The 15,169-nt window shown below is 36.4% G+C and overlaps 1 protein-coding gene across 7 annotated transcripts in view; it reads right to left on the reverse strand.

Moving 5' to 3' along the window:
• LOC149730608 (E3 ubiquitin-protein ligase MYCBP2-like) overlaps positions 1 to 15,169 on the reverse strand; it is a 65,441-nt gene that overhangs the window by 17,839 nt on the left and 32,433 nt on the right. For 4 of the 7 annotated variants that reach the window (XM_089885577.1, XM_089885572.1, XM_089885571.1 and 1 more), the window contains exons 49-76: positions 14,818 to 14,901; positions 14,214 to 14,378; positions 13,653 to 13,875; positions 13,058 to 13,151; positions 12,272 to 12,684; positions 11,429 to 11,945; positions 11,229 to 11,291; positions 10,872 to 11,041; positions 10,522 to 10,581; positions 10,146 to 10,252; positions 9,605 to 9,733; positions 9,135 to 9,255; positions 8,674 to 8,759; positions 7,993 to 8,135; positions 7,429 to 7,555; positions 7,022 to 7,118; positions 6,636 to 6,716; positions 6,287 to 6,389; positions 5,790 to 5,937; positions 5,347 to 5,464; positions 4,142 to 4,356; positions 3,589 to 3,744; positions 3,121 to 3,284; positions 2,504 to 2,669; positions 1,997 to 2,126; positions 1,299 to 1,432; positions 806 to 934; positions 326 to 502 (exon numbers count right to left, since the gene is read on the reverse strand). In XM_089885577.1, coding sequence (XP_089741703.1) covers positions 326 to 502; positions 806 to 934; positions 1,299 to 1,432; positions 1,997 to 2,126; positions 2,504 to 2,669; positions 3,121 to 3,284; positions 3,589 to 3,744; positions 4,142 to 4,356; positions 5,347 to 5,464; positions 5,790 to 5,937; positions 6,287 to 6,389; positions 6,636 to 6,716; positions 7,022 to 7,118; positions 7,429 to 7,555; positions 7,993 to 8,135; positions 8,674 to 8,759; positions 9,135 to 9,255; positions 9,605 to 9,733; positions 10,146 to 10,252; positions 10,522 to 10,581; positions 10,872 to 11,041; positions 11,229 to 11,291; positions 11,429 to 11,945; positions 12,272 to 12,684; positions 13,058 to 13,151; positions 13,653 to 13,875; positions 14,214 to 14,378; positions 14,818 to 14,901 — 4,320 coding nt within the window. The remainder of the gene's footprint in view (positions 1 to 325; positions 503 to 805; positions 935 to 1,298; positions 1,433 to 1,996; positions 2,127 to 2,503; positions 2,670 to 3,120; positions 3,285 to 3,588; positions 3,745 to 4,141; positions 4,357 to 5,346; positions 5,465 to 5,789; positions 5,938 to 6,286; positions 6,390 to 6,635; positions 6,717 to 7,021; positions 7,119 to 7,428; positions 7,556 to 7,992; positions 8,136 to 8,673; positions 8,760 to 9,134; positions 9,256 to 9,604; positions 9,734 to 10,145; positions 10,253 to 10,521; positions 10,582 to 10,871; positions 11,042 to 11,228; positions 11,292 to 11,428; positions 11,946 to 12,271; positions 12,685 to 13,057; positions 13,152 to 13,652; positions 13,876 to 14,213; positions 14,379 to 14,817; positions 14,902 to 15,169) is intronic. The other 3 variants (XM_089885576.1, XM_089885574.1, XM_089885573.1) reach the window with 3 other exon arrangements.

Raw genomic sequence — 15,169 nt, forward strand, 5'->3', positions numbered from 1 at the left:
AGTGAGCATGAGGTGTGTGGATTTATTCCGTTTGTGTATGAGAGGGCACCCTTGTTATAACCTGACAGTAAGCTTGGGGTGTATGAATAAACTGATAGGCGTCATGTTTTTTAAATATGTTCTGGGGTGACATTGTTAAAGTACAGTGACATTCGTAGCGCGAAACTAGGAAACCTCATGATCTGGCCCCTTTGAATTAACCTTAACAGTACGGTAAAAGCTGTATAACGGACACCCTTTCTATAACTTGACAGTGAGCATGAGGTGTACACAATACAAGACAATTCCCAGCCTTATAAATACAAAGCTATGTATCAACCCATACCTCTGCAGTTAACAACTTGAAAACTTTGAGTAACTCAGCTTCACAAGTTTGAGCACGTAGTGTGTTAGATGGTAGCTGTTGTATTGACATCATACCTTCACCCACAAGGATTCCAAGCAACTTAATTTGTCGCACACGAAGCCCGTTATCGGGACCACGTAACTCAACTTGTAGTATCTAATGCAACAGTATTGGTTTAAAAGTAACATTATTATTTATTCACAAGATACCTAACAGCACACCCTAATTATGTTTATATTTGTGAACAAAACAACCAACTTTAATAATGATCATAAAAACATAAAAATTGATAAAAAATGGTTTTAGATTTATAATACACCTTGTGACCTGACAAACAGCATATACCTTCATTTATTCCTTTATCACAATAAATGTTATTTTTCAATAAACACAGGATGAATGCAAGATAGCAAGTACCAAGTCACACAGCATACGATAACACATGCATCAAATACTTACATTAATATCCTCATTCAAAGGGCAATGCACCCACCCTGCGTATTGTGAGGACAATTCACGAGTTTGTAATTTCTTCTTTTTATCTTCGTCAAATATTTCCGAGGAAAAACTAATCGAAGTCACTTTTTTCTATAAAAGTATGTGAAGTGTTAGTTTCGATGGTACTTTGTAGCTTTGACATTTTAAACTTAAAGTATCATGAAAAATGAATTGATAATGGTTAAATTAGCAAAGTTACTTTTTCGTTTGGTAAGTATGAAGCGTTTACCAGAAGTAAAGTTGGCCACTACCCCGAAGGTAGGTAATTCAGTTTCATGCATTTAATTTATTACCTAACTTAAATTGAGTTGTTCTACTGCCACAAAAACCTAGGGTATACTATTCTATACTGTATGGAAAGGGACCTATGGCAGAGTATGCCATGGGATCTGAGCTCTAGGTCGTAGGTGCACCATTGCTCCAAAATAATGACATAATATTGAATATAAGTCACCTGTATATCTCGTGTGTTATCAATATGTACATACAGAGCATGAGGTAAGACATCTCTTATCTCCTTCTTTCTACCATCTTTATCACACACCATGTTTAATGTGATGCTCTTCACTTTGTTCTTATCCTCATCCCCTGTTATATCGGGTGGGATTGTATATTAAGTTCATATACATTTCATTACAGGTGCAGAAAACGTGTATTGAACTTTTTAAAATGTCGGCGCCATGGCACAGTGGTTTGAAAGCTCAAACCATAACTAAACCAATGTGTTTGATGCTTCATACTGCCACCATGAAACATCACACTTGTGTTATTGTATAAAGTAAATTAGAGCACCTGCTTCCAACCCAGAGGTTACTGGTTCAAGGCTCATCGCTGCTATCATTGTGGTTGTATGTGTCTTTGGGCAAGACACTTAAGTTACAATTACATTCATTCTTAGCAAGTGAGCATAAGGTCTAAACTTTACCTCAATGTAACAGAATATATCTTTATGTAAAGATAGAATAACAAACTAACCAAATTCCCGAATATTTCGTTTGATCCAGACTTGGTTATTTTACACAACCAATAAGCTTATAACCACTCATAAAGTTGCATGTTTGTGGATTCTTGCAAGTAGGTACGAAAAAAAAGAAAGTGGGCATGAGGTGTAAAACCTTACATAACTTATAAAGATAGTAAAAACAAACAAACCTGATTCCCAGAATGTTTCAGTTGAACCATCAGTTAAACTGTTAGCAATGGAAGGATGGCTTGATGTCTTTATATGAATGTGGGTCGTTATATCACGGGTGTTCGTTACTTTACCGTCAGGGTTTTCCACCTGTGTGGATTGGTTTGTTACATAGGTGTCTATCGTTTGGAAATCTGGGTGCTATTTATACAATACTGTAGCGACAATGCTTATTGCTGGTTGTAATGAAATGATTCAGTTTTAAACGCACGCGAAACACGAAGGAGATTGGAAAAAGAAGGCAAATGAAAAGGGGCGTTTCGCACACACGCACACATGAATAAACGCTACAATACGTTATTAATCGTCTCATACATATGGGCTGCCAGGTTTGCATAGAAACCATGTTATATCTTATTTTAGGTTATTACCTTTAATATTACAAGCTTACCTTTATAAATTATAAAAAAAAAACAGACATTTTCAAACAACTAACATTTTTTTTATGCATAGTTCGGAAATTGTACCTCTTTGGGGGCAGAGTTCCCTGGTTTAATTTTTATCAATTTCTTCCTCTTTGCTTGTTTTTCTTCGTTGCAATCTACTTTGGATAATATTTGGCTGATATGTGAGAAGACCTGGCTTTGATGGAGGAACTGATGATCTGATGGGAGAACACGCAAGCTCCAACATCTGGGGGATAAGATCATCATTATTGTGAGCTACAGGATTATAAATGATTAAATCTGATAGAGATCCTCAGGCAAGTTATTTTATTCTCTCAAAGGCCTTTTTAACATTATGAATGCATTTTACTTGTTTGTTAGGGTAATGGGGAAACTGTGGCCTAAATCTCAGGTTTCATGTTTAATGCGATGAAATAATAGATTCAGTTTTACCTATAAAGATCATCCTCACATGGCTGGGCAACTATAGATGTTATAACACAGGTGTACAAGAGTCTTATTTAATAAATCTCCTGCCTGCATGGTAGCTGCATCGAGCCTTAAACCCGGTACCTTGTGGTAACAAGTTAAGCGTTGTAACTACAACGTTACGAAAATTTACAGTTTTCCCCTATTTTAGCTAATCGACTTGTATTATAATATACATCTTTTAGTTCATGTAACAATGCTTAACTTACCGAATCGCCATAAGTTGAACTGGACTGTTAGCAGGGAGATGCATCATAATATCGGATACAGTTTGTAGAAATCCATGGAATGCTTCAACCAGTGGCTGCATTGAATCAATGCCGGCCAATGCCATATCTTTTACGGGGTGCTCACACAAGGGTTTTGTTTCTTGCTGTAAAACGTGGTAGAAAAATAAGGTATTGTTTTTAAAGGTTTGTTGTCAAACGTAACATGAGGGATGTCTGGAGATACCAGGAGTTCATTTGTTTAGCATTATTAAACAGCTTTTACCCTGCATTTAGTGTCTGCACAAACGAGAAGAGCCAAAATATTGTATTAACCACATTAATCAATGAGGTTTCCTATGTTTGGTGAAATTTTGCTATTTTTATATAAATTAAAAACATGATACCCAGTTCAGGTGTACAGAATGTCACTTGAGATTTAGTTTAAAAAAATGCTGCCTGTCATCTTACCTCCATTTCATCATCATTGTTTTCATCATTAATTTTATTCTTGCTTTCATCTTTCCCTGGGTGTTGGTTGGCTTCAGTAAGAGCTGAGACAAAGTACCACAGAATGTTATGGATGCTTGATTCAGTGATCACTGTACGTAGCAACCATGTCAGTGCCTGGGGATAAATACAAGTAAAAATGGATGCAGATTAATTAACATTAGGTTTGTTTTAACTACGGACAAGTTTAAATCAAAGAGCTTAAGATACAAAACCTATGTTAACGTATTATTGGAGCTGTTTGTATTAAAACTGATCAAAACACCTGTGTTTTATAGCCCTAAGACAAGAGTTCTGCCCTCTTTTTTCTATTTAAATGTATTTTTTTTTAAATGTAAACAGCGCTCTAAAAAAACACAGGTGGCCTCATGGCCTCATGGCTCAACCTTATTAGTTGGGCATATGCATTGTAACCAAAGGATACCTGGTTTGATGCTTGGCACTAACACACTCTCACCCTTAAACCTAATCCAATCCAACCGCAACATTAACCCCAAACACACCACCCACTAACCTGCAACACATAAACCCTCAATGCAGCTCTCCTCAGTGTCATCTGTAGCGTAAGTTGCAACGACTTAAGATCATGACGTTGCGTAACAAATGATATAACGTTTGACCCGTGCACCGCCCTCCCGGCGATGTCATTATTGTTCCCGGATCCTCCCCGCATCAATCTTTTCATGGATGCGGAAGGTTGGTGGAGGAGGAACGTTCCGGATGGTGAGGCTGGGATGGAGGTGTTAAAGCTTAAATACTATTCTATTAATATTCTATGTGGGTGAGGGCTTGGGCTGGAGGTGATGTGTTGGGCAAAGGGTTAGTTATTAGATAGGTTGGTATGAGTTCTGTTTGGTACATACCATTAAGCAACTATTCTATATATTCATATATAGAGGTGTTGTATGAGAATGAATAATATATATCACACAGCATCTATATGTAACATGTTATATACCAATACCAGTATAAACCAGTATAGGATGAGTATTATGCATCAGATAGGGTGCATACTGCTAAGCATCTATAAGTAACATTGCTAACTCCATTGGTTAAATCACGACCGTTCATTTTATAATCTATGTGAGTGAGGTCTTTGTAGAGGCCTAGGATTTAAGGGAATTTTTTGATATTGCTTACAATTTATTACTCCATTAGTTAACACTGTGTCCGGCGCCGTGGCGTAGTGATTAGCGCGCCTGCCTGTAACCATTAGGTAATAGGTTCAAGGCCTGTCGCTGCTACCATTGTGGGCATATGTGTCCTTGGACAAGACACTTAACGACAATTGCTCCAACCCAGTGGTCACTAATGAGTTGTCCAAACTATCAGCCATACATAAAACAATCCCCAAAAAACAATCACCCACAAAGTAACATACATGGCAACTCGTAAGCTGGCACGAGGTGGTAAACCAGTGTGATAACGACTGTCGTTTTCCGGCAACGCGAGGATAAAGTAAGTTACATTCATTCATTCACTGTGTTGGGAGCATTGTCCGTTAAGTGTTTTTTTCAAAGATGCATACGTCAAGCAGTAATGGTATAAGCACTCCGTGTTTAACCGGTACTGTTAAGTTACTATGCAAGCAGCAAATTACTACTATGTCAGACTGTGAATGCATCTCTGTTATGTTTTTATTTTGTCTAGCATAAAATTAGAATACTCTATGTTTACCAGTGTGTGTTTAAATATAAAATAGGCGTAATAAATACAAACCTGTAATAGAAGCCTCCCCACTGCTGCTGATACGATGGCGATCCGGTTTATTCGGCTGCGAACCAGTTGAAACCGACCTCATTAACCGATTACGACGTAAAAACATGGATGATTCGGTCTGTGAGGATAGAATATTTGATTAGAGTGGCTTATACTTAGGGCCCTGTCATGTGAAAAAACTTTTAGCATGTGGAGAAATAAGCCAACTCTGGCATAAATCTCAGGACTGACCTTAACTATATAGAGTACTTTCAAAGTCATTTTAGGAATTTATACAAAATTTAACTGTTCTGAAGTTAATCATTAGTCATTACTCTATAAACCTGTAACATTGGTCTGTGAATTTGTACAACTTTAAAGAAAAATAATCTTCAGTATATGCTTTTGAGCACCAAAAGTTGTTTTACAAAAAGCAACATATTTTACTGACAGGAGTTGTTCACCTTTTGTGGTGAGCTGTCAGGTGTCACTGACAATCTATTGATTGAATGTTTGAGAAACTTGGTTGAAGTTTGCAGCTGGTTGGATAAAGAACGACTCCTGTATTCTGCTCCACTGTGCAGTTTCCTACTGTTTGTATAGATGGGTGGGCTATTTAAAGGTTAATATGAAGAGGGTAATATAGTTTAAAAGACCAAAACTATCATTGACAAAAGTATCATAACTATTGTTTGTTGAATAGTTAAAATAAATATAACATTTATATAGGACTACAGATTTTGGCAAGCGAACTATTGCCCTCAATTTAGTTATAAATGCTGTTAAATCTTAATATACACCTTTCTAAATAATGCGATGTTTTATATTAATGAAAAAATTATATTTTAAACGTAAACACATGCTTGTTTGCACAACATGTATATTTTATGATATATGTTATGTTACCACGTACATGGTGCTGTTAAGAACATATATGTATTGAAACAGTGCCACCACTTACATAGTATTGGTGATTGGTGAAACTGTATCCTTCCCATTAGTTTGTAAGTAAGCGCAAGGATGGTTGGGGAAAGGGGAATGTGCAAGGCTCATCGTGGGTTGTTCTGTGGGGTAAACATGGTGGGATAATACAATATGAAACACACATAACATCAATTTGATATACCACATTGAATACAGTAGCGAAAATCCAAGTAATTAAAACGACGAAGAGAAGGAAATCAGAAGCAAAAACAACAGTCGTAAAACTTTAGCAGAGGTAAAAACATCTTAAGGAAAGTTTCATATAAATGGTGTTTTGCTTAACATATTGTTGCTATGCTGTTATATTTACACTTAGTTTATCAAACCTGTTTTTATCCACATATCATCATCATTTAAACTGGCCCCAACATTTTCCAACCATTTGTCTTGTTGTGTGGATGAATGGCCTGGAATGTAAAAGCTTATGAAAAAATAAAACTGACGCATATAACTGAGTGTACAACACAGGGGTAATGAGACAACTTTGGTTTAAATCCCAGGTTCCATGGCGTGACTGTAGGGCTTCAAGCATATAGAATATGTGTATTGGGGAAACATAAACACACAAAACCATCAAAATACAGAACACAACTGTATTAACCTCTAAGCATATAATATTAGATTGCCAAAAAAATCGTTAGAAACCAACTAGAAATTACGAAGTTTAAATCTCAGTATGGTTGGTAGGTGGTTTACTTTAAATTTCACTCACCAGATAATAGATTCTTATTCTTGTGTTCAAACAGTCGATGTGGTCCACGTGCTGCACTTACAAGGTTGAGTAGAAACATTGCATTGTCTTTCATAACCTGTATGGCGGTTAAGTTGATATACTGCACTATATGGTATACAGGGGGGAGGTTAAAGTGATTCAATACTTTATTTAAACGGTGAAATTAAAGTAAACACACATGGTTCTATTTAAAATGATTAAAGTCCTACATTATTAAACTTATGAACTTTACAGATGATATGAGCCAAAAAAATTGGAATTTTGAAAAAAAACCAAAACTTTTTTAGGCTAATTCTTGCTACAAGTTAACTGTGACTGACATCCCATCACTGGCATATCGATTTGTACAACTTTATAAATGTACAATAGGAATGAAATCTACTTACCTGATGGGCACTTGTTGGTTGTAGCAGCAACTTGTGCAGCTTATTTGCCCAATTACTTGAACCTTTCTTTACATTGGTGTTCTTAGATGTGCTGGGTGAGGTGGCTGATTTCTTATTGGTCAAATATCTGGGTTAAGATGGTGAATATAATACAGGTGTCTCATGTCTGTTTTATATAAGAGGCATAAAATAAATGTAACTTATTTATCCTTATACGGCGGAGCAATGGCAGTTGTTGTAACACGGGTTTACTGTTTCATACACCTCGTGGCCGCCTATGAGTTATCACGCATGTAACTTTGTGACATTGTGCGTGATTACTTTTAGGATATATTTCTTTTTAATGCCCACATAGCGGCAACGGCAAGCCTCAAACTCGTAACTTCTAGAGTAGAGGAAGACTTGCTAACCACTGTGTCACAGCACTGAACATGTTATCATAATAAAAAAACACAAGAACACAATCTAACAAAGAAACAACACTAATACAACTAAATATATAAACCCAAGAAAAATTAAACAAGAACAGAATAAAACACGCCAAACAACAATCGTAATACTTACGATTCCCTGCATGTAATACATAGTAGAAACCAGGTACTTCCCCCTACCCCCCCATCTCCACAATCACCCGCCCAACCCCCACAATAATGACCACTGCTGTTGTAACCAAGACCTCCAGCGAACTTCCCACAACCAGGGTGACTCTGTCAGGGAAACAAAAGGGTTTATCTTTTATATACATATATGATAAGGATTTTTTTTTCTATCATATTTATGCTATATATGTAAATAAATGATAACACATATATATATATATACATATATTGCGGAGATGGGGGGGTAGGGGGAAGTACCTGGTTTCCACTATGTATTACATGCAGGGAATCGTGAGTATTACGATTGTTGTTAGCGTGTTTTATTCCATATGTAAATAAACGATAAACCCTTATCATACACATATATATATATACATATAAATTACTCTGTTGCTACCAGGCATTACGTCAAATATTATTTTTTCAGCTTCTACAGTAATTTAATATTTTATATATCAGAGGAACCAGAAAAAGACCATTACCTATAGTCCTATACATATATATATATATATATATGTATATGTATAGGGAGAGAAATGAGATGAAACGTAAAGCTTCGATGCCATACAACCGCTCATTAAGTATATATGGGTATTAAAGTAATAATTACATAAAGGGAATTAACACTGTACAATAGGTAAATCACCTGTTTCATATGATAAGTAACTGGGTATGGCTGCATCTTGTCGCATAGATCGCACACAATGTCCTTGAAGTGGTCACCTCTGCCGTCTAAGAATAATATTTTAATAAAAATGTTGGTATATTTAATGTAGCATAAAAATAAGGGCAAAAATAACGTTGGCTGCCATACATTTATTTATTTATCTAAATGCTATAGAACTACTAATGTATTACCTTGTGCGAGTTGAAAACGGGATAAATAGACAGTATGTTACAATATGCAGACAATTGCTTTTTTTATAAGAGAAATCTAACACCTTAGCCATCATATACATTCACTTTAAGTGCAATGTTTTCTAACATATCACTTTGTTCAGTAGGAAAGGGCATGAACGGACAGCGAGTTACAGCATGCAGACAAGAGCGTGTTTTAAAAACTCATTTTTCACACATAAACACACAGTATAATATCAAATGCATTACCTTGTACAGTAGGGAACGGCATAAACGGACGAATGGCTGGTGGTTGTTGATTGTTTCTTCTCTGACGAAGCTGTTGAATTGTGACATCATGGAATCTCATCATGTCTTTGTATTTCTTATTCTTAAGTTAAATGCCTACTATTTACTGAGGGAGACCCAGTTTTACCATCATACTGGTGGTTTAGGAGTGATTTTTATTCTTTTTTAGAAAATAGTTAATTTTTAGAAAAATTTTTTGGGGAAATAAAAAAACTTGTTATTTATTTTGTCTTTATAAGGTTTTTTATATCCCTTTTCATTTTTTAAAGCAAAAAATAAGTGTGCAGATTTTAGACATTCTATTCCTATTTATTCTGTAAGTTATGACGTAAGATGTATGTCAGAATACCCCAACCCAACCTATACCCATACCCAGACCCATATACCTGTATTGTGCAAATATACGACTTCACCCTTGTTACACCTCATACCTCTAAATCATTGAAACCGTTGGCAACAATATTGGCTCGTTTTCGCTTGGGTGCTTTCGATGGTGGGGGGGTGGTCGCGTCTTTCTGGCTGTTCAGGTTGTGTGTGGATGGGACAGGGGGTAGAAGGTTCTGGAACAAATACGTTTATTAATTTAATTCTGAAAGATCGAAAAGTTGTTGTAATTGCGACAAAACTGCGTCAACAATTTGATGACCAATTCAAAATGCCTTCATCAGCGTATTTATATATTAGTTCTTTGGCAGCATGTCATAGTGGTTAGCACCTGCATCTAGCCCTATGTGTGATGATGCTTTCATTTTTTTAAAATTGTCCGCCATACATTAAAAACATAAAAAAACACCCACAAAGTTAAATGTGTGGTAACTAGTAAGCGGCATAATGGGTATAAAGCAGAACGTCTATTGCTTAATGCAAGTTATGACCCAACATTCATTCAGACGACAACCTGAATATGCTATAGAAAGGTAGAATAAAAAACAGCATGAGAGCTGTTTCGGAAAACATTTTATAAATATCTACCTGGTTTCGAACAGCCAGTTTAGTGATGGTTTCTGACAGACTGACCCATATCATGGCAAGATACACCAGTGTACCAGGTGGTTGACTCCATTCATTTGATGAGCCTTCTGTAAGGTTGTTTTAAACAGGCTTTATTTATTTATATAATATTCGGTAAAATGAGGTTGTTTTGTACACACATATTAACCATGTTATTATATTAAAATTACCCATGCTATACTTTAAAATAAAGCCTGGATAAAATGTAATAATGGCCTACTGTTTACATAAGTTATCTGCCAAACTGAAGCAGCATTATTATAACAAGGACTTAAAATTTTTCTGTGCCAATACAATAAAAATCTTAATATAGGTTGTTAAGTTCACAATGTAGAACCTTGTGTGTTAGATGACGTATCACTTGATCTACGAGGAGTTGAAGTCCCTTCAGTTACAACTGGAACAAAAATGGAGTTTAAATTGTTTATTTTACAGTAAAACCTTGTTAAAACAAAGGTAACAGGCAACAACACTAGTCAAAATGCTAGCCGAAGACTTCACTCATATAGAATAGGATATAGTGTCTATCGAAAGGTTATATTAGATGAAAAATTGGGAATTCCTGTGAAAAGCATAACTACCCCACAGTGGGGTATTGGGCCAACTCTGGCTTAGATCCCAGGTTCCATTGCATGTCACACCATATGATCTCTCATGATATAGAATTATGATCTTACAACAACTTACCATTAGTAACATGCTTCATGATTTGTGAACGCTGAGTTCGGTTGAATTTAAGGAATGATGAACAAGCCATAGCGTCGTGTACAATTCCCTCGTGCCATACAAACGCTGCAAATACTGCTCTCGCACATTCAGCCACTAGGGGAGATAGAGCTTCACTAGTCTCCGAACGACTGGTAAGGAATTTTGGTTCAAGTATTTTGGGAAAATTTAGAATTTAAAAATCTTTAAAAAAATCATTAATTTGGGCTTAAGTATTTTATTTTTTAGTTTAGTTAAACTATTTTGACTGTAATTTGGGGTTACATAACTACAAGTACAACATTTTTTGGGATTTATGAAAAAAAATTTATTACTTACTTTATTTTATGAGGGTAAGTTTTCTGCTGGTTCGTCAACTTGACTGGAGTTTCTTTCTTTAATCTGAAAACAAAGTTAAAAGTTTTTAATAAAAGTGAATAATAAACAAATATTATCAAGTTTTTCAGAATATATAAGTCACTATTTTATATATATTTATAACAGCACCCTTTTACTAAAATTTAAAACCTGTTACTTACTGTGAATGAAACATCTTTGAACGTGGATTCTCCTTCTTAGGAATTGCACCACTAGCTGCAGTAGAGAGCTTGGTTTGATTGACAGGTTGTTTACTCGGAGATAAGATATTTCCTTCAACGTCTACGACATCATCAATGAACGGGATATCCTCACCACCGTTCATGTGGGCTACCTCAACTTTTTTTACTCCCCCACGAATAGATTTCGATCTCGCCCCATCATTAGGATGATCCTTCAATGATTTTGCAACTTCTTTTGATGTGGATGCAGTCGTCTTCTTAGTGGGAGACTTCTTCAATGTCTTCTTCTTTGCACCATCGGAGGACCCAGAATCACGTCTTCCTAAACTCGACTTACGCCCCCCGCGCTCCAACCTCTGCGAGGATGCAGTTCGTTGCAGCGGAGCATTGTGGGAAGTTTTCTTCGTTCGTGGTGAAGAGTGACTCCTAGTGTTGGAAGTTGCGCTGGAGGATCGACCACGAAGAGACGAGAGAGGGTCCGGTAGTTTCTTTTCACCTGGAAAAAGAAAAAAAAGTCGGATATAAAAAACCTAGACATAGATATAAAATTGAGAAGGCATATTTTTAGAAACAAGGGGACATTAAATAACATTATATGTTTTAATTTAAAATTTTTATGCTATTATTTTCCTTAGCATAGTATTAGTATGCAAAGATTGGAGAATGATTGGAAAGAGCAACCACTTAGATACATTATCAACTAATAAAAAAGTAACTTAACAACCCCAATTTGGATAATGTGCCTGCCTAAATCACAGTTTCATGGAGTGGCCACTGCAGGACCTTACCCAAGTAGAATACAATAATAGCAGTCTGAATTACCATTAGTTTTGCTCTTGAGCGATCTTTGGACTTCCGAATCTGAAGACGATCGATGATGTTTCTTTATCTTCTCCTTTAAGTGAGATGAAGGATCATCAACCTCCAACTTCCTCCCTTCCTCTGGATGATCCTTGAAGCTGGGACTGGATGCGAGGAGAAGATCAACTGCATCTCCATCTTTAGACTGAGGATCAGTGAAAGGGTTGGTAAGTTTAGCAAGAGCTGCTCCTCTGATGGCTGATTCACTCAATGATCCGTTAGACATGTTAACGTTGAGGTTCACGCTTGTTTCCGGGGTGTTGAGGTTTGTTGAAGATCTAGATTTGCGAGAAACAGACTGAAGGTACTGCGTGCCGTCATGCGTGACTGCGAGCGTCCAGCCATGACCAGCTTCTTGAGCTTCGAGACAGAACCTGGGAGTACGTGGAAATTTTAGGAAACTGTGTGGATGGAAAGCCAAGAATTCTGGTGGGACCAGAAAAAGTTACACAAGACAACCCTTATAACCCTTAAGTCTGTAACCATAACCACTATATAGATGAGGTCCTACAGCGTGCCACGAGACCTGATATTTAGGTCGGAATTGACCGTATCATCTTTTATAAAGTGCATTCATATTACTTAAATAATTACCATAAAATTTGGAACTTCATTGCATATTATTACACTTGATGTTACAATACACTTAAACAAGCTACTTATTTACCACATACCATGGAATACAGATGCCAGGTTCACAGTTAACAATGTAATGTATTATTAACAGTATTGATATCTATAACTTACTTAGTAAGTTGTGTTGAATGCATAAGAAGCCAGATTCCTGTTTTATCTGTGGTTACATCAACAGACATGAAGGAATTCCCTGATACAAGTTTACCTGTGGATGATATACATGGTTGTATGCAGTGGCGCAGCCATGGGGGTTTCGGGGGTCGTGACTCCCCACTTTTAAACCAAAAAAAAAAATTTTTTTTAAATGTAAAAAAAAAATTGTTTGAAAAATTTTCTGATTAAAACCCTCCCCCTTATTTTTTTTGGCTGCGCCACTGGTTGTATATATATATCGTGCGGTATATATTAATATGTAGATTGACCATGAAATGTGCCTTGTTTATCCTGGCCTAGCTGTGTAATTTAGAAGTTAAACACAGGTGTACTGTTTATACACCTGTGATAGCTTACAAGTTATCATGTAACGTAACTTATTTGTCCTTTCATGGCAGGGCAATTCAGAAGTTGGGTATTCTGTTTAATACACTTCGTTATTGTTTAATAAACCACGCTTACAAGTTATCACCTATGAACCTTCAGGTATCAATATTTTTCATATTTTTCTATGCATTGCTTCAATCCAGATCAAAAAATCAAAGGTGCTTACCTATTGGTGGGGATTTAATATTAGGATTGTATCGAATGTTATGCCCCGCCACCCCACACTTTATCACTTGGTATTCCCCTGATCCTCTGAAGTCCTTTGTCTTCGGAGCAGTTGGGCTGAAAAGGGTGGGGAAGAGATCGGAGGATTTGGATGGAGTGGATGAAGATGCTCCGAAGAGAGAGGAGCTGAAGGAGGGATGTTGTTGGGCGGATGAAGCTTGATCCTGGAGGTACAGATTGAAAGTTAAAATTTTTGAATTTTAAAATTTTGTAATTTTTTTTGTGTTGAAAATTACCATTGGCGGCCACCTTTCCACTACCTCTTTAAAACCCTTTAAACAGACTTAAGCATCTGGTGAAGTGGTAACACTCTAGGAGTTCAGTAATGGACCCACTTAGGCCTAAATATCAGTCTCATGGTGTGCTTGCTGTAGGATTACACCCATATACAATAAACTATGCTATGGTTTATGTTAATAAGCCAACTCTGGCCTAAATCCCTGGACCTCATAAGTGCCTCTGCATAGAACCTGCATATATGACAACCACAACGTATACTCACCACTACAATAGGAGGTTTCGTGGGATCATCTTTTTTATCGACTTCTTCTATTTTTGGGCTTGATTTCTCAACAGGCACAAGGAAGGTTCTCCCATTATGTTTATGATGCGAGATACACCATGCGTCTACTATGGTTGAATCACTGCAGTATTTATCACAACTTGCCTGTGTATAATGGTGGGGGGAATGAAATTGGGGTTAATTCTTAAACTGTGTGTTATGTATAGCTGTATTTGCTTATCAGCCGTTACTGGGTCAACTCAGATCTTGTTTACCGCCAAGTCCTTTAATATTCTCATATCTGTATTGTATTGTTATTGTTGCATATACTGTATTAATAAAAGAAATTGGGGATAAAGCAAGAAGTGCATTGTTGGTGTACGTGTCCTTAGGCAAGACACTTAAAGGTCATTTCGCTAGCACAGTGGTCAAGTTTAGTCCAATCAAAATAGGATGTAGAAACAACTGTCCTTTTATTTTCATAAAAATTGCTTGCAACTTTGGGACAACAATAACAAAAAATCCCAGAAAATCGTTTTTGAACTAACAAAATGCTTGCCAGCAACAGCAAATACAAAAAAGTATAATGTTAGTAATAAATTACCTTGCCGAGTTTAACCCACGAACCATCGGTGTTACGAATCTCTTCCGTAAACTCAATGATGTCATCATATTTTAACAAGCCAATCTGTTAAGAGGGGTGGAGGGGTAACACTATATGTGGTATATTAGGTTAATTAGTTTTTTGTTAAAACACGCTGTGTAAATAAGAAATGTTTTGTGCTAAGGGCATTTATCTTGTCTCATTGTATTATACTAAATTAGACATACAAAGAATATCAGAAGATATATATACACCAAGTGCAACTACATCCCAACAATGTTACACCAGATTTATTAACAGAAACATGACATTTATAGATTGCAATTCACTACTTTCACACTACTTTCGCATT

This window comes from Ciona robusta, chromosome 9 (genome assembly GCF_009617815.1).
Source record: "Ciona robusta chromosome 9, ASM961781v2".
Taxonomy (NCBI): domain Eukaryota; kingdom Metazoa; phylum Chordata; class Ascidiacea; order Phlebobranchia; family Cionidae; genus Ciona; species Ciona robusta.